The following is a 25,116-nucleotide window of genomic DNA, read 5'->3' as shown; positions in this document are numbered from 1 at the left end:
CAGTGCGGGCTTTCTCCATCCTGTTTGGAATCACCTTCAATGGTCTCAGAAGTGAGTGCTGGGTTTGCGTGGACATAGGAGGGAGCTGGGATGAGTGTAGGAGTAATTAATGGGAACTTGAAGGTAAATTGTTTTCCTTGTTTATTTCAGTTACTTTTACCCTGAACATTTCATTTTTACTACATAGGAAGCTACTAGTTGTTTTAAGCAGGCTTGAATCATTTTTAGGAGTTTAATGAAATTTCTCCCTGTGTTAATGGACAATTGGGTGTTCAGATGTTTTTATCATGATACAATCTGCATGAGGTTCATTTCAGTGTATAATACACAGTATATGTGAAAGAGAAAAATAATTGTTCCACAACATAACACCTTAAGATAACCCTTTTGTTTTTTATTGTCATTGTATCTTCCTGAAAGTTTGCTTATGTACATATATACGTAATTGTACAAGCATATATATATATATATTTGTATATTTATCTACAGAAAATGAGATCTCATCATGAAAGAGAGAAAAGGAAACCACAGAAGATACGAAGACAAAGAGAGGCTTCTGGCTGAATCGGGACCTGAAACTTGAGCAAGAATAAAAGTTAATGTGAAGGAGCCATCCCATCTCATTTTTTACCCTTAAATTTGCCCATACACTTATTTTCCTTCATAACCTCTTATTTCTATTGCTGAGTTAAGTTATATCTCAAATGGAATAGTACAAATTGTGAGCCAAATAAATATTGAGTTATTACTGCATGAAAGAATGGAGCATTGTATTTCAGTAAAATGGTAGTACTTTTTAGTTTTTTGTCCCGCATGGAGGCAGCAGATATTGGAAATCCTGGTGTGACATGGCTGGATGTTGCATGATCTGATACCTCCTGCAGTGTTGAATGGGAGACAGGTCCACACCGGGAGCCAGCATGGGAGTTCCCACCCATGACAAAGGTCATGCGGAGAGGCCTGATATGCAAAGGCGAGTCAGGACTCGAGGGGCCCCCTGGATCTGCTTGAGCATCTACCCCAAAACCAGAATCTGTCTGTTTTACTATTTTACGACTTTCACCAACTCCTCTGACATTAACGGGGGGCTATCCCCGACCACCTTTCTCTGAAGGAAATCAACTTAAAGCTCCAGTTAATTAGCCTCCTGGGCATAAGAGGAGTGTTTCAATCCAAACCCCTCAGATGGCTCTCTAACTTCCCTGACAGGTTTATCTGGACTCCTATAGCTACGCATATGATTGTTTACAGCCTCCCAACCGCGAGAGGCACGGGAAGCCTAAGATATTCAAATAGTATAGAGCCTCTTGGGGAGTTAGAAATTATTAGAATAGATCTGGTGGAGGATTTCATTGTTGAGCCAATGCTTGCTGCCAAGTTTCCACATCCCCTGTATTGGGTCCTTGGGAGTATATTAATTAATATAGTTGGTATATAGAAAAAATAAGTAGTGGCCTTGGTGTTAACAACTTTAGACCCTTAAGGTAATAAATTCTTTCCTTCTTGTAAGCCCACTGCACCTTTGCCCTATAGGAATGCAACTTTATCTAACACTTTCGGAGGATGGCGCCAAACTTTGAAATAATTACTCTTAGAAAAAATAAATTTTCTGGTTAACTAACCTTTATCAGAACAAAGAGTCATAAAATGTTAATAGGCCTCCTAGCCAGAAGATGATGTAAATCACCTAAAGCATTTGTATACAATACGTTTGCAGGAAAGAAAGTCTGGTCTTGATACGGATCAAGGACTGCTGACTTTGCATGACTTTACACCTCCTATTAACCTCTATGCACACCTTAAGTTATATAAGCTCCCTTTGAAAATAAAGCTACGGGCCTTGCTCATCAGGCTTGGTCTCCCCGTGTTGTTCTTGCTTCCCTTTCTCTCCTTTTCTTCTCTGTTCTTCCTTCAGCATGACTGAATGGAGCGTGGGGGCTCTCTGAGACCACTTACTGCCTGGGCTTCTAAGACCCACTCGAGAAGGTGCTTAAGGTGGGGCACCTTCAGCTATTTGGGAGGGTGCCTGCAGCCTCTGTGGTCAGAGCAAGTTCGGTGTCACGAACTTTATTGGTGTCCCATGTAAACCAGTCAGATCAAGCCTCTGTCTCTCCCCTTTTGCTATTCTTTCGCCAAAGCTGTTCTCCTGAGGATATCCCTGAATCCAACCGGTAGGTCCAGAATTTTCCTATCAGTATATTAATATAAGGAGCAGTCCAGGAGCAGCAGTTAGGCAACACCACAGCTTGCTGCCCTGTTGCCATCTCTCACTGAAATTACCAGGTGAGTTAAAGGCAAGCCTGTCTTCCCAGCGAGGGGACTGGATTAAGGTCTGCTCAGAGGCATGATGTTGGGCAGCTCTTAGGAGCTTCTGAGTCTCCCAAGAGACTAGAAGTTATTCTGTCTAGAAGTTTGAACTCCAGCCATATCAGAGAGTCATTTGCATCCTTTCTAATCATATCTACCATATCATTAAGGAGAAGTGTGAGAAATGACTTTACACAGTGCCTGCCTTAGCCCCAGGCTTTCTCATTCACCCCTCAGGACAGCTCTGTGTTAGAGATGAGTCCCATTTCACAGCTATAAGCTCACCATGAATTCCTTATTGCCAAATTCAGACTTAAATTGAAGAAAGTAGGGAAAACCACTAGACCATTCAGGTATGACCTAAATCAAATCCCTTATGATTATACAGTGGAAGTGAGAAATAGATTTAAGGGCCTAGATCTGATAGATAGAGTGCCTGATGAACTATGGAATGAGGTTCGTGACATTGTACAGGAGACAGGGATCAAGACCATCCCCATGGAAAAGAAATGCAAAAAAGCAAAATGGCTGTCTGGGGAGGCCTTACAAATAGCTGTGAAAAAGAGAAGCGGAAAGCAAAGGAGAAAAAGAAAGATATAAACATCTGAATGCAGAGTTCCAAAGAATAGCAAGAAGAGATAAGAAAGCCTTCTTCAGCGACCAATGCAAAGAAATAGAGGAAAACAACAGAATGGGAAAGACTAGAGATCTCTTCAAGAAAATCAGAGATACCAAAGGAACATTCCATGCAAAGATGGGCTCGATAAAGGACAGAAATGGTATGGACCTAACAGAAGCAGAAAATATTAAGAAGAGATGGCAAGAATACACAGAACTGTACAAAAAAGAGCTTCACGACCCAGATAATCACGATGGTGTGATACTCTGACCTAGAGCCAGACATCCTGGAATGTGAAGTCAAGTGGGCCTTAGAAAGCATCACTATGAACAAAGCTAGTGGAGGTGATAGAATTCCAGTTGAGCTATTCCAAATCCTGAAAGATGATGCTGTGAAAGTGCTGCCCTCCATATGCCAGCAAATTTGGAAAACTCAACAGTGGCCACAGGACTGGAAAAGGTCAGTTTTCATTCCAATCCCAAAGAAACACAGTGCCAAAGAATGTTCAAACTACCACACAATTGCACTCATCTCACACGCTAGTAGAGTAATGCTCAAAATTCTCCAAGCCAGGCTTCAGCAATATGTGAACCGTGAACTTTCTGATGTTCAAGCTGGTTTTAGAAAAGGCAGAGGAACCAGAGATCAATTTGCCAACATCCACTGGATCATGGAAAAAGCAAGAGAGTTCCAGAAAAACATCTATTTCTGCTTTATTGACTATGCCAAAGCCTTTGACTGTGTGGATCACAATAAACTGTGGAAAGTTCTTCAAGAGATGGGAATACCAGACCACCTGATCTGCCTCTTGAGAAATTTGTATGCAGGTCAGGAAGCAACAGTTAGAACTGGACATGGAACAACAGACTGGTTCCAAATAGGAAAAGGAGTTCGTCAAGGCTGTATATCGTCACCCTGTTTATTTAACTTATATGCAGGGTACATCATGAGAAACGCTGGACTGGAAGAAACACAAGCTGGAATCAAGATTGCCGGGACAAATATCAATAACCTCAGATATGCAGATGACACCACCCTTATGGCAGAAAGTGAAGAGGAACTAAAAAGCCTCTTGATGAAAGTGAAAGAGGAGAGTGAAAAAGTTGGCTTAAAGCTCAACATTCAGAAAACAAAGTCATGGTATCTGGTCCCATCACTTCATGGGAAATAGATGGGGAAACAGTGTCAGACTTTATTTTTCTGGGCTCCCAAATCACTGCAGATGGTGACTGCAGCCATGAAATTAAAAGACACTGACTGCTTGGAAGGAAAGTTATGACCAACCTAGAGAGCATATTCAGAAGCAGAGACATTACTTTGCCAACAAAGGTTCAGCTAGTCAAGGCTATGGTTTTTCCTGTGGTCATGTATGGATGTGAGAGTTGAACTGTGAAGAAGGCTGAGTGCCGAAGCATTGATGCTTTTGAACTGCGGTGTTGGAGAAGACTCTTGAGAGTCCCCTCGACTGCAAGGAGATCCAACCAGTCCATTCTGAAGGAGATTAGCCCTGGGATTTCATTCGAAGGAATGGTGCTAAAGCTGAAACTCCAGTACTTTGGCCAACTCATGTGAAGAGTTGACTCATTGGAAAAGACTCTGATGCTGGGAGGGATTGGGGGCAAGAAGAGAAGGGGACGCCAGAGGATGAGATGGCTGGATGGCATCACTGACTCGATCGATTCATGTGAGTCTGAGTGAAATCCGGGAGTTGGTGATGGATAGGGAGGCCTGGCGTGCTGTGATTCGTGGGGTCGCAAAGAGTCGGACACGACTGAGCGACTGAACTGAACTGAACTGAACATGTTCACAGCTACTATATGAAACCTGTTTTACATTTTATCTCATTCAGCCCTAATCTCTTTTCAAGGCCAGTATGCACTCACAAACAGTGAGAAAGAGAGTTTTTGTGTGTGAATTTTTAAATTGAGATACAGCTGATGTAGGGCATTATTTTCAGGTGTAGAGTAAAGCAATTTGGATATATATATATATATACATATATATGTATTTCAGATTATTATCCATATATTATTATAAATTAATCAGCATAATGTCTGTACCTGACTGTAATTCCTTATTGGTTACCCTTTTTGTGATAAGAGTTTGTATCTGTTAACCCCAAATTCCTATTAATTCCTGTCCCTCTCCACTCCCTATCCCCTTTGGTAATCATAAGCTCAGTTTGTCTGTCTGTGAGTCTGTTTCTGTATTGAATATAGATTCATTTGTATGATTTTTAAGATTCAACAAATAAATGATATCATATCATAGTTACTTTCTCTTTCTGACTGACTTAACTAACTATAATATTCACTAGGTCTGTCTATGTTGCTGCAAATGGTAATATTTCATCCTTTTATGGCTGAGTGATGGTCCACTCTTTGTGTGACTGTGTGTGTGTGTGTGTATCATATCACATCTTCTTAAGCTAGTCATCTGTTGATGGGTACTTGTGTTGTTTGAGCGCCTTGATTACTGTAAATGGTGCTGCTATGAATGACAGTTTCTCTCCTTCTGGCTATGTTCCCAGAAGTGGAAATGCTGGATCCTATGGTAGCTATATTTGTAGCTTTCTCAAGTACTTCCATACCAATCTCCATAGTGGCTGCACCAATTTAATTCCCACCCGCAGTGTATCAAGGTCCCTTTTCTCCACACCCTCTCCAGGACTTATTATTTGTAGACTTTCTGATGATAGCCAGTCTGACCCATGTGAGGCATAACCTCATTGTGGTTCTGATTTGCATTTCCCTAATATTTACTTATGTTGAACCTCTTTTCCAGTTCCTCTTGGAGATCTGCATCTCTTTGGAAAAATATTTAGATCTTCTCCCCATTTTTTCATTTTGTTGTTTACCTTTTGTTATAGAGTTGTGCATTTTGGATATTAAATCCTTGACAGCCACGACATTTCAAATATTTTTCTCTCATCCCATTAGTTGTCATTTCATTTTGCTGATGGCTTCCTTTGCTGTGCAAACCCTTTTAAGTTTAGTTAGGTTTCATTTGTTTATCTTTGTTTTAATTTATTTTGCCATGGGAGACTGATCTTAGAAGATATTGCTATGATTGTTTTGTCAGAGTGTTTGTTGCTTCTGTTCTCAGAATTCTAAGAGTTTATATTTAGGTCTTTAAACCATTTTGAGTTTATTTTGTATATGGTGCGAGGGGCTGTTCTAATTTCACTGATTTACATGTAGCTGTCCAGTTTTCCCAGCACCACTTGTTGGAGAGACTGTATTTTCTCCATTGTACATTCTTGCCTCCTTTGTTGAAGATTAATTGACCATAGGTGCATGGGTTTGGGCTTGCCGGGTGGCACTAGAGGTGAAGAATCCTCCTGCAGTGCAGGAGACGTGGGTTCCATCCCCGGGTCAGGAAGATGCCCTGGCAGAGGGCATGGCAACCCACTCCAGTATTCTTGCCTGGAGAATCCATGGGCAGAGGAGCCTGGTGGGCTACAGTCCATGGGGTTGCAAAGAGTCAGACACGACTAAAGTGACTTCGCACGCAGGCACACACTCGTGGGATTATGTCTGGACTCTCTACTCTGCCATTCATACATATGTCTGCTTTTGTTCCAGTATCAAGTTGCTTTGATGACTGTAGTTTCCTAGTATAGCCTGAAGTCTGGGAGGGTTATGCCTCAAGCTTTGTTCCTTAACTCAGGATTGCTTTGGTAATTCTGGGTCTTTTTGTAGTTCCATATAAATTTTTGAAATATTTGTTCTAGTTCTGTGAAAATGTAATAGGTTGTTTTGATAAGGATTGCATTAAATCTGTTGATATCTTTGGGAGGTATAGACATGTTTATAATATTAAGTGATCTGATCTAAGATCATGGGATATCTTTTAAATTCTTTGAATTTTCTTCCAATTATTTTATCAAGGTTTTAGTGTTTTTATGTCTTGGTTAAGTTTATTCTTAGGTATTTTTGATGGCATTTTAAATGAGATTGCTGTTTTGTTTTGTTTGTTTGTTTGTTTTTTTGCAATCTCTTTCTGATATTTCTTTATTAGTGTAATGGAATGCAATAGATTCCTATAGATTAATCTTCTATCCTGCTACCTTGCTCAGTTCATTTCAGGGAACAGAATGTAAAAGTTAAGTAACATGACCTAGGAAACAGCATTAGTAACTACTACTTCAGGATTCATAAACGGGAGTTACAAAAATGATTCAGCATTTCCCATTTTATATTTTAACTGACATTCGACATCCCAGGAAGCATCATTATTCAGTTGTTCTTTACAAAACAATGTGAAGAACATGCAAAACACTAAAACTCATTACAAAGTATTGGATACCCTCGGCATAACAACATTAAAACATGTGTAAACACCTGGAGAAGGCAATGGCACCCCACTCCAGTACTCTTGCCTGGAAAATCCCATGGACAGAGGAGCCTGGTAGGCTGCAGTCCATGGGGTCGCTAAGAGTCGTACACGACTGAGCGACTTCACTTTCACTTTTCACTTTCACGCATTGGAGAAGGAAATGGCAACCCACTCCAGTGTTCTTGCCTGGAGAATCCCGGGGACGGGGGAGCCTGGTGGGCTTCCATCTATGGGGTCGCACAGAGTCGGACACGACTGTAGTGACTTAGCCGCAGCAGCAAACACCTAGGGGATATTCAGTTCAGTTCAATTCAGTCGCTCAGTCGTGTCCGACTCTGCGACCCCGTGAATCACAGCACGCCAGGCCTCCCTGTCCATCACCAACTCCCGGAGTTCACTCAGACTCACATGCATCGATCGAGTCAGTGATGCCATCCAGCCATCTCATCCTCTGGCGTCCCCTTCTCCTCCTGCCCCCAATCCCTCCCAGCATCAGAGTCTTTTCCAATGAGTCAACTCTTCGCATGAGTTGGCCAAAGTACTCGAGTTTCAGCTTTAGCATCATTCCTTCGAATGAAATCCCAGGGCTGATCTCCTTCAGAATGGACTGGTTGGATCTCCTTGCAGTCCAAGGGACTCTCAAGAGTCTTCTCCAACACCACAGTTCAAAAGCATCAATTCTTCAGCACTCAGCTTTCTTGACAGTCCAACTCTCAAATCCATACATGACCACTGGAAAAACCGTAGCCTTTCTAGATGGACCTTTGTTGGCAAAGTAATGTCTCTGCTTTTCAATATGCTATCTAGGTTGGTCATAACTTTTCTTCCAAGGAAGATATATTCACATATAGATTTCTTAAACTATAGAGTAGGTCAATGATATCAAGAGCACAGAAAAACACTTGAAAAGAAAAAAAAACTATGTAAATAAGTAAGAATTAAATCATATTAAGTGAACAGGATTGTCATGATGTACCAGAAATACGCTTTTTTTTTGCAAAGAATATATATCAGCATGGGTGTATGAGTGTGATTAAATATGTTAGTGCATTACATGCAGAGAAAAATCTGAAAAGTAGGCACCCAGAAGTTAAGAGAAACCCATGTCTCTATTTTTTTCGTATGTGTTAAACAAAGAGAAGTATTAATTGGTGACTTAGCATATTAAGAGAAACTTTGTAAAACAGGTTTATCAACAGCTGAGTCACAATAGTGTAGAAATACATTCATTGACTTAGGTATTAAACAGATCTCTGTAATGATTATTTGGTGAATATGCATTGTCAAAGATAGAGGATGTTTTAATTTTATAACGTTACATTTCTAGGGTGTTTTCAATATGTAATTTACTGAATAAAATGTTGAAAATACAAAAAATTGCACCCTGATAAAGATACAACATTCATATATTCATTGTTTCAGAAGGCGTTGAAAACAATGTATTTGACAGTTTTCTATATGTGTGTGTATTTATATGTGTTTTTTGTCTCAAATTGTTTATATCAATTATCCATACACTAATTCGTGCAGCTTTCTACTCAATTCACTAGGAGGCTGGATTTCCAGTCCCCGGGCTTGAAGATCCCAGCATGGGCATAAACACAGAAGGACTGCTGCCAGTGTGAAGTCTAGAAATCTTGGCCTGTGGAGGGGAATCCGTTCAACTCCACACCAATACCACGGCTCTTTTCCATCCCCCATCCTTTGCCAGCCACCAGTTCAGACATTCACACCTGCAGTTCTGACTCTGTTCACCAGGTGGCAGCACTCTCCATTTTCTACATATTTTTCTTTCTCTCCCTCAACGAAAAGACATCATTTTTTCAAAGTAAAAAGTTTCCCAAAAGAGAAAAGTAGGTACAACGGGACCTTAACTTTCTTTGAAAATTCAGACGTGTGTAAAAAGACTAACAGGATATGTGTGTAGTTTCTATCCTGCTTCTCACTGAGGTATTATGTGTACTGTGTGAGTACTATCTACCAGGAACTGTCAGTCCAATTCCTTATCTGCATCTCAGCCTCTCTCTTATCTGCAGACCTGCGTACCTGGAAATGCCCACAGGAAACAAGATGGATGTTAGTGGCCATCCCTGGGGTATGACCTCAGGCTCCATTCTAAGCAAAATGAGTCTGAGCTTGACTTTGACTCCTGGAAACCATCATGGAAATAAGAAATGATGTAGCTGAGTGGAAGAGCTTGTAACACAAGAGACTGTGGCACCTCCTAACTCAAACCCCCATCCTTTGGCATAGGACTAATAAGCTGTCTATTACCTTTCCTGACAGGACATCACTCAGAGAGTCAAGGATGAGATGATCAATGTTGGTTTCAGTTTTGCTTCTTCTCACCAGATCCAGCTGGAGGTATCCCTTTCTCTTAGTCTTTTGTTCTGTCAGAATGATACACTTCGGAATTGGTTTCATATGTCTTCTCTCTAAGAAGATAAGAGGGTGGTTCTATCCATTTAGTCATCTGACAGGTCCATTTGAGACGACACAGAATTCCTGCTTCATGAAGATGTTCTCTGCCAGTCGGGGGGAGCCTGGTATGTATCCATGAGAGATGGCAAAGAGTAGAGACTGAGCTATTAAGACAAACACAGCATGAAGACTCTGGTCCAAATGCCCAACTCTCTTGACTTAGTGAAATGGTTTTCCCAGATTTCTCACACGATGGTCACTTGTTTTCTGGGTTCCTCTTACACCTGACACTCTAATATGATCCCTTTCTCTCTCTCCTGGCTACAAATGTACACCCACAGTAAATTCCTCTATAAGCTAATACTCGGGAAAAGTTTTCCAAAGATGACTTCAAATCCAGAGGCAGTAAGAGAAAACCCTGGTAACACTTGATTCCATTAAAAATTGCATGGTGAAAAATCTCACAAGCAAAGTAAAATGAAAAGTTACACATTGGGGAAAGTATACAACTTATGTAACTAACAAAGTTTATCTACTTGTAGTAGAAAGATTATGAAAAAGAAAAGGCCAATGAGAACATTCTGAAAGAGAAAGCACACTAGATACAAAGAAGTACTTCCCGAAAAAATGTTCCTTCAACATGTTAAAAACTGTTCAACCTAACTCTTAAGAGATGCAAAGAGGAAAAAATCAGGATGCCTCTTCTCATCATTTACATAGTCTGTGAAGAAATAGGGAGACATGTACATTTTTGCTGGTGGTAATGTGACATGGTACAATTCCTAACCAGGGTATTTGTTATGATGTAATGAAATTACCAGAGTACTTACCCTTGGAATCAGCAGTGCCTTTTCTAAGAATCTACCCTAAATTAACAATGCAAAAAGAAAAAAAGACATAATCACAAAGTCATTCCTGCCAGAACAATTCATAAGATTTTAATATAAGAAACAAGATATATACACCAACAGGGGGCTGGTTGAATAAACTGCAGTCCATCTACATCCAAAAGACCTATGCAGCTATAAAAACCAGTAAGACTCTCTTTCTGTATTGCTATGGAGTCATCACCAGGATAAAATGTTCAGTGATATAAAAAAACAGGTGTAAAAAAGTATACAGAGCTGCTGCTGTCCAATAGGGTAGCTACTAGCCTCAAGTAACTACTTACAGTAAATTAAATTAAAATTACAAATCAGTCACAGTTGCCACATTTTAGTAGCTAAATATTCAATTCATGAATAAGCCTCTGTTAGTTAATGGTTGCTGTGTTGAAGAGCAGAATACAGAATGTTCCCAAATCCACAGAAATTTCTATTGGATAGCTCTGAAGTAAAATATAACAATTTTTACATATGAAAGGGGGTGAAAACAAACTTGTGTTATCTTTTCTTATATTTTCTAAACTGTATAGTTATACAAATGATGATAAAAATGTGTACCTATAAGAGGACAGAAGAGCAGCCTAGGATGCATGACAATGATGTAGAGTCTCTAAATATGAGACTTATGTTTACTGGCTCTATTCACTGAAAAGGGAAAGAAACACTGACAAATCCAGTAACAATCAGCAACTGTAGTCTCTGCACTGAATTCTCTAAACACATTTCCCACTGAAAGGAACCAGGCTTACTGGAGAAATGCCTGATTTCTGGTCTAGGTAAGGTCTAGGTAACTCTCATAACAGAAATTATATCAAAAAGAATCATAACTGGAGGGGCTCGCATTGGCCAAAGACAGAACAATTTGAACATCAAAAACATTAATGATTGTAATGCACTGCTGCTGCTGCTGCTAAGTCGCTTCAGTCATGTCCGACTCTGTGCGACCCCAGAGACGGCAGCCCACCAGGCTCCCCCGTCCCTGGGATTCTCCAGGCAAGAACACTGGAGTGGGTTGCCATTTCCTTCTCCAGTGCAGGAAAGTGAAAAGTGAAAGGGAAGTCCCTCAGTCGTGTCCGACTCTTAGCGACCCCATGGACTGCAGCCTACCAGGCTCCTCTCCGTCCATGGGATTTTCCAGGCAAGAGTACTGGAGTGGGGTGCCATCGCCAAGATCCCTAAGCCTCCTGATTCTAGCTGGCCTCCTCTGCAGGGGTGGTACCGTTGGAAAGAGTTCCTTGGATGTTATGCTGGTAGCAAACTCAGAGGGCAGTAAGTACAGGAAGTTAAGTCTCCTCTGGCCCCCAAGACTCTCCTCCTCTATGACCTTGGGGAAAGGACTTCCTGTTAGGACGCCATCTTGTTTGTGTGGCTGTGAGGAAGGTGTTTGGGGCTTGCGCTCTTCCTACCTCAGCAGTTTTCTTGAAGCTTCTACAAGCTTCTATTCTACAAGCTTCCAGCTCCAGACCCACAGATTCTCTTCCAGGGCAGCCTGTGAGGACGGTGGTGACAGATCTCTGCCTTCAGGCCACCCTATGGGTGAGTGGTCTGTGTGAGACCTTCTCTTCAGAGCCCCCCAAAGCAGGAAAGGTTCTGGGTTCCCTTCCACACCCCAAAGCACAGGACCCCCAACCAGTTGCCTGTTCTTCAGGGAAAGCGGGGAGAGAGCCCAGACTGACTATTTTCCAGTCTCTTGAGGAGATGGGCCAAGCGGGCTCTGACACACCCATCTCGATTCCATGTGGTAAACCTCCCCTCCGACGAAAATGGCCATTGCTGACTTGAATTTTTCTCTGGCTAAGGAAAAGGCATGAGTCATGTTATCTTCTCAGGTCTAGGGTTTGGAGTGTGACGAGGGTCACCTAGGTGGAGGGTAGGATTATATAAACTAATATTCTTTGGATTTACACTAGAGGTTGGGGAGGGGCAGAAACCCGAACGTTACTACTGGATATTACGTTAACAATTAGGGTAAATTGTATTAGCCCCTGGAAGCTTCTTGAGGCTTTATTGCCGGGCACGTGATATATTCTGGAATGTTTGATGAGTAGTCATGTGCATTGTTCTACGTCAACTAAATAAATTTGTTTAAGTCAGATTTTAAAATCCTCTCCCTCTAGCTGAGATTTTTGTCTATCATTTTATGTGTCACTCAGTGGGATGTGTTAAAATTTCCCACTGTGACTGTGGATTTGTCCATTATTTCTGTGAGTTTTTGCTTTGTATGCTGGCTTTAAGAGGCATACAAATTTAGAATTTATATTACTATCTGCTTATTGCACTGAACCTGTTATCATAAAGGAATTTCCCTTTTAAAGTGTACCTTTTCTTTTACTGATACGGTTATACCAGTTTTCTGAGGTTAATGTGAAAAGGTGTACATTTTGCAATTTTCTTATTTTCTAATTTTCCTGATGATTAAATTTTGCATATATCTCTTTTCAGGAGTATTTGATGAAAGGTTTCTTGTCCAGTCTGATACAATCTGTCTTTCTATTTGGAGTATTTCGTCTGAATCTTCTAAAATAAAAATAGATATAATTTGGTTTGTGTATATCATATTCTGTATTTATTTTTGCCTTTTCTAAGTTCCTTTTCCTTTCTTTTCCTTTGATATGGTGAATATTTTTTAACTATCACATCATTACTTTGCATGGTTATCTAGGTAAACATTCTTTTGCTATTCTTGTAGTGTTCGCCCTTCAGATTACAATGTACATTTTTGCCTTTTCACAGTCTAATATTAGTTAATTAGTTCCTAAAACTGCTCAGTTATGGGGCTTTGAGACACTTTGATTCCATAAACTCCTTCCACATTTATTGTCATGCATTTTCATTCTCTCTATATATAAATCCCCGAAGGAAATTATTATCATTGTGTTATATAGTCAATACTCATTTAAATTTTCCTCCATGTTCACAAATGTCATTCGTCTTTCTTTCCTGTATCTGTGTGGCTCCACCTAGGGTGATGTTTCTTCTGCCCAAAGAAGAGCCTATATTTCTTTAGTTTGGATCTTTAAGTCACAAATTTTCTGAGTTTCTGTTACATGATGTTGAAATGCATGTCTTTTCTTTTAAGGACGTTTTTCCTTAAAACACATTTTTTGTCCTATTAATGTTGGTCTTTTAAAAATAGATTGCTTTATTTATTTTTGGCTGTGCTGGGACTTGTTGCTGGGTGAGGGATTTCTCTAGTTGCAATGAGCAGGGACTACTATCTAGTTGCAATGCACAGGATTCTCATTACCATGGCTTCTCTTGTTGCACTCTTGTTGCAGAGCACGGGTTCTAGGGCACATGTGCTTCAGTAGTTTTGGCTCATAGGCTCTAAAACACAGGTTCCGTTTCTGTGGCACAGGGCCTAAGTTGTCCTGAGGCATGTGGAATCTTCGCAGACCAGGGACCCTGGTGTCCCCTGCATTGGCAGGTGGATTCTTAATCACTGAACCACAAAGGAAGTCCTCCTATTAATATTGTTATCCTACGTTGATATCTTGGTACATTTGGAAACTTCTCAGCCAAGTTCTCTTCAAACACCACTTCTCCCCTGTTCACTTTCCTTCTCTATGGGGCTCACATTAACCATGTATTAGGTATACTCATTGTATCACCTTTAATTCTCTTTTTTGGGGGAGGGTATTCTCCATATTATATCTCTCCAGGTTCCATCTTGGATCTTTTCATAAGACTTACCTTTCATTTCTCTAATTCTTCCTTCAGGGAGGCAGATCACCTTTGACCCTTGAACTGTCACATCAGGGTAGATTTCAGGGTAGGGTTTATTGTACTCATAGAGCAGAGCAGAGAAGTGAGACTTGGGGATAAAAAGCCACTTGTCCCAGGCCACCTAACCTGAACCAAGTAGAACACAGCCTAACATCACAGACTGCACTCTACATCCAGACCCTTTCCCTGGTTTCTTGTCTGTGACTGCTCCCTACCTCTCATTTCATGAAAAGTGGAGCCATGGTGAGGTCTCTCAGCCATGTTTTAGCTCTATGATGCATGTATGTTTAGATTATAAAGAATGATGCTTCTTCATTAGTCATGATATTTACTCAGGACTACTTCTGATACTGGGACCACTGATATGTTGTTGTCAATTTTAGAGCACACTGATAAAGTGAACTCTTTACAAAGAAGAGCACGAAGCTCGGGTATTACCCAAAGGCAATACGCCTGTTGGTCTGAACCGGTCACTTCCCAGCAGCAGCAAGACAGAGATTCAAAAGAAAGTGATGCTCGTATGGACATCCAAGGAAGATAGTAAGTGACCAGTCACCATGGCTGACATGTACCAACCACTGAACAACAAAACCTTGCAGTTAAATATGTCATTCTTCTCTCCAACTTGCCAGAGTAAAAAATGATTGGATCAGGTTAATGTTTGAGCAGTCTTTATTATAACGTTGGTATCATTTGGGAGAATGTAGAGAAGACTTTCTAAGCCTATATGGACCACTTTTTTCTTTCCACTTCCCCACAGTGCTCCGTATGCCATTCCATCCCATCACTGGAGAAGTAGTTTTCAGAGAATAGACCAAATGCATGTTAACATGGAGACAGAGCAAAAGCCTCCGAAGAGAACAATGAAAACAAATAGACAGGATGAGACCTTGGGGAGCTGGTTCAAGATTATTGTGAGTATCCTGGCTAAATGAACCTAATATGTAGAAGATGACAGAGTCGTGTTGGATCTGTGTAGAGATGCTGGGAACTTTTCTGGGGCAGTGGTGTTGGTAATCTGTCTTGATATTACTAGGAGGTATCTTCTTAGATCATCTAAGGGCAGGTTCAGAGAAGCGGTATGAAGGAAACAGACTGACTGCAAGGAGGAGCATGGGAGAGGTTGACTGAAAGGAAAGGAGAAAGCCTACTGCCATGGGGATGGAGCATTACATACCAGATGACGCAGTTTGGCTTGAGCTGGGTGTGGGAGGAGGTTGAGTCAGACAGTCTCTGACTGTCACTCTGTTTGTCCGTGACAAGAGTGACAGGCCAGGTGTACCTCATGTGGATCTCCTGGAACTTTGTAAAAGGAAGTACATGTGAAACATATTAAGTCAATTTTTTTTTTCAGGAAGAGTATCTGAATGCAAAGAAAGTGTATATAGAAATAGAAAATCCTTGTCTCATACCAAAGTTAGTGATAACAGATATTGTTTTATCTTAAGAAATTATTTAAAACCTGAAAAATGGCCCTAAAGCAAGACACAGTTGGGTCTTACCTTAATCTTGGATTCCATTGTATCCATTCTCTTTCCCATTTGTTCTCTGATTCCTAGATTCCCTTTGGTATAAAATATGATGAGAAGTGGCTGATGAATTTGATTCATAAGAAGTGCAGTGTCCCCTTTACTGCAGTCGAAGTAAGACAGGACATGGAGATGATGCGACAAACTGGGGTAGATTGCGGGCCCAGAGAAATGGCACTGGTCTCATGTTCTGCTTCTCCTGTCACTCTCCCTACAGTTTCACTATGAGAAAATGCAGGCCCAGTTCTTTGTAGAGAATGCCAACGTTGCCTGTGCATTGAAGAATGTCAGCGGCAAGATTTGCAATGAGGATAATGAAAAGGTGTGTGTCAAGGGCTGACTAAGGGCAAGAGGGCAGGAGAGCGGCATGGTCTTGCTTGATCCCATGCACAGATTTCCTGGAGCTTACCCAGCCCTTCTTGTGTTCTCTACAGATATCTATCTTTGTTGAGCCCTGTGATGCACCCGAGTCTGTGCAGAAGACACTGACATCTGAAAAGTTGGAGCAGATAAAGGTAATGCAGACTCAACACAAGCAGTGCCCTCATAGCCAGACCCACCTCTTCCCCCCACTCACCCTCAGACTCAGGCTCGCTGGACCCCATCCCTAACTCTGCAGCTCACCATGAACAAACCATACGATGCCTGCCAGCAAGGTCTTGACATCCAGAGACTCCGCTTTGGCCCTGGTATGGCTACAGTAGTGACTGCAGGGCAGGTGAGGGTAGAGGGTCTGTCTGAGTAGAGCACTCAGAGATGGTATCATGGGGAGGGCTTGGGCTTGGTGCTGGAGGTGTTCCAGCTGGGACCCTCTCAGCCTGTGTTTCCCTCCTTATGGTTTCCTGGAGACCTTATACCGTGTGATATTGGAACGACATGGAACCGTAGAAATAGCACAGCTACCTCCCTGAACATCCATCCAGGGATCAGGCCCATGGTGAGGACCTAGCCCCAATGTTGGGACCAATGGTGAGGGAGGGAGACATTGGGTAGAAGAGGCAGGTATGTCTCAGGTATTCCCTTTGGAGTCCTCACTCTGTTTCCTCATTCTAGCTTTCATCTTTGTACTTGAGCAACAAGAAACCCTACTTGGTGCATGGCCTGTCCACCATTAAGGAGATTGCTTCCACCACGAAGAACTTGAATCTCTCCAACACTGAGGTGAGGTGGGGCACCCAGATCCTCCTTTGAAAGGAATGTGGGAGGCCTTATTGGTGGTGACAGACAAAGGAAAGTGGATTTGTAGGGAAAGGAAGGGTGTGGGTGCAGAGCCATTTGGTCCATGTGGGTGTTCCCTATAATTCTAGGTGAAGATTGCAGGGGAGATGGACAAGGGTCATCAGCTGGAACCAGAAGGGATGTGTGCAGACAGAAGCGCTGTGTGCACCACCTTCCGTGATGAGTCAACCAACATGAGGTCTTCCTCTGCCTTGTCTCTACACCCCTATGTCTCTCTCATCTCTCCCCTCCTCCCTCCACTCCCTTTCTGTCTTTATTCCCCTCCCTACCTCCTGAGTCCCCCCTCAATCACCTCCCTGCCATAGCACCTGGTCATCCCTGAGGTGTGTCCTGACTTGACAGCATGCTGGACTCCCAAGTGAGGTAGCAAAGCCCCGGGCTCCCATTCTCCCATATCTTCTTTTCTCTACAGCCTTCACTGGGCCCTGGAGGAAGGAAGGAAGGGATGGAGGGGAGTAAGGCCTGCAGACTGGATTTGAAGTGCCGGTCCCTGTGGCACTGCAGAAGGGAGTCAGAACAGTCTGGCTGGGAGCTACGCAGAGGAAAGGAAATGGAGGAGGAGGTTCAAGGAAGGGGTGGAGGGGACAGTCTCCCTCTTGGTCCATCCATAGAGTGGTGACCAGGGCCCTTGAATGCTAGGATACTGAGGTGTGAGGGTGCTGTGATTACTGTAAGTGACTTGCTCCCATGAGGAGGGTCGCGTCCATAGTTTCACTGACATTTTTCTTTTGTCTTGATTTTGGCAGCACCCTCCTGGAGTTGTTCCCCAGGTTACTAAGCTTGGTAAGTGCATTCCTTGATCAGACGCCTCTGACTAGCACTGACAGTGCCCACAAACTACTTGGAAACCCGTTAGGACCTGTCCAAGTTCCGTTTTTTAGCCTGGCCCTTAAATGTCCTGTGGGAGGGGGTGTACCATTCTCTGTGGGCACCTGAAAAGGCTCTGGATCTTCAGCCATGTTCTCCACAGGCTTCGGGGACCCATGGTGATGACAGAACATGTAGTCCTGCCTCCGGCATTTCCAGGGACACTTTCTTCCCTACCCCCAGCCCATCCTGGGCCCATCCTTTTCCCTGACTATCCACCACCACATCCTGGACTGCACTGCTGACTTCCTCTTCCCTCCCCTAGGATGGCCAGGAGACACTCTCAGGTTCTAAATGTGCTGTGGAAGCCCCCAAGTGCTTACCAATGTGCAAGGTGAGCACAGAGGATCCAGCAGGGTTCTAGGTGGTACATGAGGAGGTGTCAGCCCTGGTCCTGAGGACTGTTTTGATTCTAGGGAAGCTTCTTTGGATCTGAGGAGTTGAAGAGTCTAATCCTGAAATTCCTGCAGCAGTAAGTACTCCTGAGAATCTGAGCAAGGGGAGGGCTAGGACAGGGGAGGCCACCAAAGCTCCAGACCACACAGATGTACTGTCTTCACTGCTCCCCCTCAGGTATTACTTGATCCATGACTATGGGGACCGCCAGGGACTCCTGGGTGCTTATCATGAGGAGGCCTGCTTCTCCCTGGCCATTCCATTCCAACCCAAGGACCCAGCTCCGTGAGTATCACAGCCTAGACTCTTCCCCCAGGCCATGTGGTTCCCCAGTAGATGCAGGCCAGCTCCTGCTGACACCTATGGTGGCCGGACCACCACCTACTGTTCCTCTCTGTCTCCTAGAAGCAGCACGTGTGCTTACTTCTTGGACAACAGGAATATGAAGATACTCAAGGACCCCAGTGAGTGTGTGGTGGGAAGACTGGGCCAGAAAGGGTGGTAAGGGGGCCAATCATAGGGTCCATGGCATGGCAGACATGACCTTTGCTTTCTTCCCCTCCCCCACAGACCTGCGTGTCCAGATGATGAAACACACAAAACATGACATTGTGCATACCCTCTGTGCGTTGCCCAAAACTCAGCATGACTTCAGCTCCTTCGTGGTGGACATGTGTTTTCAGATGGTGAGCAGGTGCTCCTCCCTTGGTGTTGGGCGGGGGGGCGGGACAGGAAGCACATCGTAGGGAAGATGTTTAGGGGTAGCTGAGTAACTAGGTTGGTCTCTCTCAGGAAATGATGCTCTGCTTCTCTGTCAATGGGGTGTTCAAGGAAGGTATGTGTAGATCCTTCCCCCCATCATGGACCCCCTCCACCAAAACCCTTCCAGTTTCCCTCCAGTCCACTCCTCTCCACTCCCCTTTCCTCTCCTCTGCTCCCCTCCAGCCCTCAAGTCTTCCCACAGTTCAGGTTTGAAGTGCGTCCGTGCCTGCCCTTTCTAGCCTGGGCATTGGTGACATAGGATGTCGAGTTTAGTGGCTCCCATCCCAGATCCTTACATTGAGAACTTGGGCCATTATAGTTTCCTCATTTGCAAAATGGAGTCATAATGTGCACCTCTTGGGCAGGTGTGAAAAATGCATCGCATGAACTTGTGAAGCTTTTGTCATGGAACATGTTATTGGGAGCAGACGGCTCCTACAGTTGCCCTCCCCATTCCCAACACCCTGGCTCCCCAAGGGAACAACTGTCCCCTCAGCCTAACTGTCAAGTCAGACCCTGACTGGGGAATGACATGGGAGCCTGTAAATTATGTGGGGGCTGTAAGGGGTACTCTTACTCTTTGTTGTTGAAGTGGAAGGAACGTCTCCTGGCTGTGTGCGTGCCTTCACCCGGACCTTCATTGCTACCCCTGCCAGCCCTTCCAGGTGAGAGCCGTGTTCTGGGCAGAAATCCCCATCCAGCCTGGGCTCAGGGTCCTGGGTATGTGGATGCAGACCTTAGGTTTACTCAGTATTATGGAAAGTCAGCAGGGAGAGCCAAGGACCAGTCTAGCCTAGTGGTTAGGAAGAGTATGGGCTCTGGAATCGGCATATAGGCTCTTTCCTTGACTCAACACTCACTGTGTGACCTTGGTCAAGTCCTATGATCTGTCTGTGACTCAGTGTCTTCTTCTGAAAATGGGGATCAGACTGTACACTCTTCTACTGGAGTGTACTGGGCTACTGTTCAGGGTAATTGTAAAGTTGTTCCTGGGTTGGGGATCAGCCTATCCACTGAGTGAAGCTGGTAGACAATCTCTCCGAAGGTGGGCTCTATGCAAGGGGCAGAGTAACAGTCAAGGAGCCTGTGGACAGACACAGGAGGGGGATGGAAGGAATCTGGTTGCTGACTGGCAGTGGGAGCAGTCAAGACTGGGGGTGTGGGTGGTTTATCCATCAGTTGTCCAAATATGCATTTTCTCCCCAGTGTTTGTATAGTGAATGACGAGCTGTTTGTGAGCAAAGCCAGTCCCAGTGAGGCTCAGCATCTGCATTCTCCATCCCAGTACCTACACTCACCTCCAGTTCCACGCACACCCTCTCCCAGGAGCAGCAGGAAATGGTGCAGGCTTTATTCATCACGTCTGGGATGAAACTTGAGTAGCCTCAGAAGGAAGTGCTAGGTGTGCATGGGGACAGAAAGGAGCTGGCAGGAGTAGAGGAGCTAATAAGTGGATCTTGCAGATAACTGTTTTTGCTTATTTACTTTACTCATTAATACCCTGCACATGTCATTCTCAATACAAATTAATTTACCTAGTTGTTTTGAATAGGTGTGCATTACTTTTCTGAACTCCATGAACCTTATTCTTTTATTGACAGACATTTAGTTTTCAGGAAATTTACCCATTACACACTGAGCTCACTCTGCTGCCTATGTCACAGTAAACATGGAAGCTGCTTCTGACCCATCGTTTAGGAAATGACACTGTATGGTCAGTGTATCCACTTTGTTCCTAATAGATACTACCTGTTCTTCCTCCATCTCAGGTGCCATTCTGGCAACCACTGAGATTAATACAGGTGCCATTCAGGTTCTCCCTCTTCCCATGGTGAGGTCTGGGAATTCAAGCCAAGAGGCCAGGTGGTCAGCAAATGAGACTCAGGCCTCCTAGTTCTGTTCATTTTCCAACTCTCTCCCTTCATTTCCTCCAAGCCTAGCACAAGATCCTAGAGCAAGCCTTCACACAGACTTGATCTAGGATCCCAAAAACAGTCTTGACAAGAAACCCTTGGGTTTCATCATCTTCATCCTCATCATCTTTGCTGTATCTTACATCCGATCTGAGAATATCCCTGTGACTAAGCCGTAGGTCTGCTTGGAGCTCAGAAGCCAACACTTAACTGACAGTCATCCACCCAAAAGGCTAGTTTTTCTGTGTATTTGTCCCAATCAGGTGATCTTCCTGACCCAGGGATCGAACCAACATCTTTTGTATCTCCTGTACTGGCAGGCATTGTTTACCACTGAGCCATCAGGGAAGCCTTCTAAATGAATTAAAATCTGCTTATCTGGAATATTTTGGGTTGGCCAAAATGCTCTTTTGGGTTTTGCCATAAGATGTTAGGGAAAAGTCCAAACAAACTGTTTGGGCAAGCCAATATTTAAAGCAACTGAATGTGTGAAAATTGAGTTTGGTGCTGGCTGGCTTTTTGGCTAATGGATTCCAGCTTGTTGTGAAGACATAAAGAGAGACCATCTTTGGCCCCGTCATATAACAATGTCTGTGTTGGAAAATAAATTGGTGTGTTTTTTCCAAGTATGAGTGTGTTCATAGGAATATGCTTGTGTCATTAAATAAATGTGCAAGTTCATGCATGTAAGTGAACAGGTGATAACATACAGGGATATTAGCATGCTTGTGTATGTAAGTGAAAATGCAAGCATGCTTATTTGTCTCACTTTTTTTTCTGCCCATGCCATGTGCCTCATGGCACTTAGTTTCTGGACCAGGGATTGAACCCAGGGCCACAGCAGTGAACGTGTAGAGTACTAACTACTGGACTTCCAGGGAATTTCCATATGATATTTTAAAAGCACTTCTGACCCTAAAACAACAAAGGTTTTAACAGTGCAGATCCACATAAATGCAAATTTGTTCAATAGCAAGTACTACACAATATGTATTAGCTGTGAGGTAAAATCCTGGATTCACAGGAACCTGATATTCAAAGAGTAAACCATATATTATATATATTTAAGTGCACATGGAGGGTCCGTACCCCTAACCCCTGCATCACACAAGGGTCAATGACATTAGTATATTTGAGTGAATGAATTTGTGAGAGTGTATATGAGTAAATGCGTGAGCTTCTTTGTGCATGTGAACACATTCCTATTTCTGAGCATGTTAATGTATATGTGAGTATGAACGTAGAATGTAAGCATGACAATGATTGATTTTCCCAGCACATTGATGTGAATGTATTAGTAGTTACTGTGAGCAAATAAGTGTATGACCATGTCTGTGCAAGTGAATGTGACCTTGTACATGTATATAAGCACATGTGAGAGTGACCGTGGTGCCTATTCAAATATGAGTTTACATTTGTAAAGTGAATGGGACTTTTCCTATGGATGAGTGAATTTGTGACCATGGACATGAATGTTACCATATTCGTGTGTATGTGAATGAATATGTGTATGAGCATGTGAAAGCAGAGTATATTTCTGTGAGCTAATGTGCAAGTGTGTGCATGTGAGTGTATTAGAGCATCTGTGTGTGTGTGTGTAAATGTGTGAACTTCATGTTAAGTGTGAGCATATTCATCTGTAAGCATATGAATACAATGTTCTTTGTGAGTATGTTGTACCTGGGGAAATGTATGAATATGTGATCAGGAACATATAGAATGTGTGTGTGTGTGTGTGTGTGAATGTGAGAAGGTTTGAGGGAATGCATGTATAAGCATGCATTTTATTGAGTGAATGTGTTTAGTTCAGTTGTTCAGTTGTGTCCGACTATTTGTGACCCCATGGACTGCAGCACACCAGGCCTCCCGATCCATCACCAACTTCTGGAGTTTACTCAAACTCATGTCCATTGAGTTAGTGATGCCATCCAACCATCTCATCCTCTGCCGTCCCCTTCTCCTCCTGCCTTCAATCTTTTGCAGCATCAGGGTCATTTCAAATGAGTCAGTTCTTGAGCTTGTCAATAGGCATATGGGGTCAGAGGGAGGGAGCATGGACCAAGGTCAAAGTCTGGGGATTGTCAGATGTAGATAATACACATTATCTCTGAGGCACTTCACCAGTATCTTTCACATTCTGATCTGTTTCACACTTGATATCTTAGTTGGGAGAGGATGGGATACATTATCCTTTTTTGTCATGCAGATCTGAGACATATGAGAAAAAGATAGTCCCTGGATTGATTTGACCCTGCTTATGTTGTCAGCCTGCTTATTTAACTTACATGCAAAGTATAAGCCCTCAAGCAGCTGCTGTTCACAACACTCTGGCTTCCAGGTCTCTGGCCCAGTGGGAAGAAGCTGTGCAAGCTTCACCCTGGCACCTCCTCCTCTTCTTCTCACTGCCCCTTCTCAAAGAACATTAAATGTGCTAACTGAACCTGAATGGGACAAAGTTGTTAAGGCGTCTGCTGGTGAACTTGTTGGGGAAGAGGAAGAATGGATTAGTCTTAGACACTACTTCACCTCTGACACAAAGACTCGATTCAGTCTGGTGTGAGCATGCACAGGGAGATCTAGGAGTCCCCAAACTCTGAGGCCGTTGAACCAAATTCCCCAAAGTCCTGCCTGAAGAGAGGGAGAGGTGGGAGGAGAGGTGACTCTCACGGGGTAAGTGCCACTGCCTGGATCGTTCTTGCCACTGATTACCTCACAGACCAGGGGATGGGCTTGGGCTCAACTTGCCTGTGGAGTATGCACTGGTTTGAATGGGTTTCAAGGACTGTTGACATGAAACTACCACTTTTCTTGGCAGCACTTTCTTTCACATTCTCACTGTTCTTTATCCTCATCCCTCATCCTTTCTCCTTACTACTCTACTCATCTGTGTCCAGTTTCAGCTCTCATTCTCCTGCTGCCTCTCACTTTCTTCCATTAAATGCAATTCACAATGTAACCCAGTAATGCTCACTCCTTGAATCCTAGAGCCTCACTCTCTTTCACATTCAAGTTGCGAATATCTTCTCAGGTCCTCTTTTATCCCAGAGTGACACCCCGGCAATTTTAACCTTGCCCTTGCAGTACTTACAGGCCCCTGGCAGATGCTGGCCATCCTCTTCTCCTGCTCTTTGGGGCTGAGCATACTTCCTCTCCAGATGATGCTGCAGTTGTAGGCCAGGCAGAGAACCTACGTCCTAGGATACCTGTACCAGAGTGTTCATGTTTGTTCTCTGCTTTCCCCAAACCTGCCACACACTCCATTCATATGCAACTGTCCCACCTACTGGCCTCCCCAACACACACACACACACACACACACACACACACACACACACAACAACAACAACAACAGCTTGAGACTTAGTGCCTGCTATGCTGTGTTCTGTCTAAACAAAGTCTAAAGGTGTTCTTGCATTTCCTTCTTCATCCAGTTCAGTTCAGTTCAGTTAGTCATGTCCGACTCTTTTTTGACCCCATGGACTGCAGCACGCCAGGCCTCCCTTTCTGTTACCAACTCCCGGAGTTTACTCAGACTCACGTCCATTGAGTCGCTGATGCCATCCAACCATCTCATCCTCTGTTGTCCCCTTTTCCCCTTCTCCTCCTGCCTTCAATCTTTCCCAGCATCAGGGTCTTTTCAAATGAGTCAGTTCTTCACATCAGGTAGCCAAAGTATCGGAGTTTCAGTTCAGCATAAGTCCTTCCAATGAATTTTCAGGACTGATTTCCTTTAGGATTGACTGGTTCGATCTCCTTGCAGTCCAAGGGACTCTCAAGAGTCTTCTCCAACACCACAGTTCAAAAGCATCGATTCTTCTGTGCTCAGCTTTCTTTATAGTCCAACTCTCACATCCATACATGACTACTGGAAAAATCATAGCTTTGACTAGACGGACCTTTGTTGGCAAAGTAATGCCTCTGCTTTTTAATAAGCTGTGTGGGTTTGTCATAGCTTTTCTTCCAAGGAGCAAGCGTCTTTTAATTTCATGGCTGCAGTCACCATTTGCAGTGATTTTGGAGCCCACAAAAATAAAGTCTCTCACTGTTTCCCCATCTATTTGCCATGAAATGATGGGCCAGATGCCATGATCTTAGTTTTCTGAATGTTGAGCTTT

The 25,116-nt window shown here is 43.4% G+C and overlaps 1 protein-coding gene across 1 annotated transcript; it reads left to right on the top strand.

Moving 5' to 3' along the window:
* Positions 1-12,101: 12,101 nt before the first annotated feature.
* Positions 12,102-22,851, top strand: LOC113889393 (nuclear RNA export factor 3-like). Its single transcript, XM_027536074.1, has 18 exons — positions 12,102-12,105; positions 14,679-14,835; positions 15,056-15,209; positions 15,855-15,938; positions 16,042-16,146; positions 16,259-16,339; positions 16,642-16,761; positions 16,878-16,985; positions 17,132-17,241; positions 17,810-17,846; positions 18,196-18,264; positions 18,347-18,402; positions 18,504-18,611; positions 18,732-18,790; positions 18,897-19,012; positions 19,119-19,161; positions 19,681-19,753; positions 20,295-22,851. Exons 1-18 carry the CDS (start codon positions 12,102-12,104, stop codon positions 20,458-20,460), a joined length of 1,650 nt encoding a protein of 549 aa, XP_027391875.1. The 3' UTR covers positions 20,461-22,851.
* Positions 22,852-25,116: the final 2,265 nt, after the last annotated feature.

This window comes from Bos indicus x Bos taurus, unplaced genomic scaffold, assembly GCF_003369695.1.
Source record: "Bos indicus x Bos taurus breed Angus x Brahman F1 hybrid unplaced genomic scaffold, Bos_hybrid_MaternalHap_v2.0 tig00011925_arrow_arrow_obj, whole genome shotgun sequence".
NCBI lineage: Eukaryota > Metazoa > Chordata > Mammalia > Artiodactyla > Bovidae > Bos > Bos indicus x Bos taurus.
The sequence above is the reverse complement of the archived record's forward strand: the minus strand, read 5'-3'. Positions and strand labels throughout refer to the sequence as shown.

Bases quoted from the DNA above. Each gene is read 5' to 3' on its own strand.
- LOC113889393 (XM_027536074.1), top strand. The intron at 17,242-17,809 runs GTCTTCCTCTGC...TGATTTTGGCAG, and splicing joins GATGAGTCAACCAACATGAG to CACCCTCCTGGAGTTGTTCC. The intron at 17,847-18,195 runs GTAAGTGCATTC...TCCCTCCCCTAG, and splicing joins TCCCCAGGTTACTAAGCTTG to GATGGCCAGGAGACACTCTC.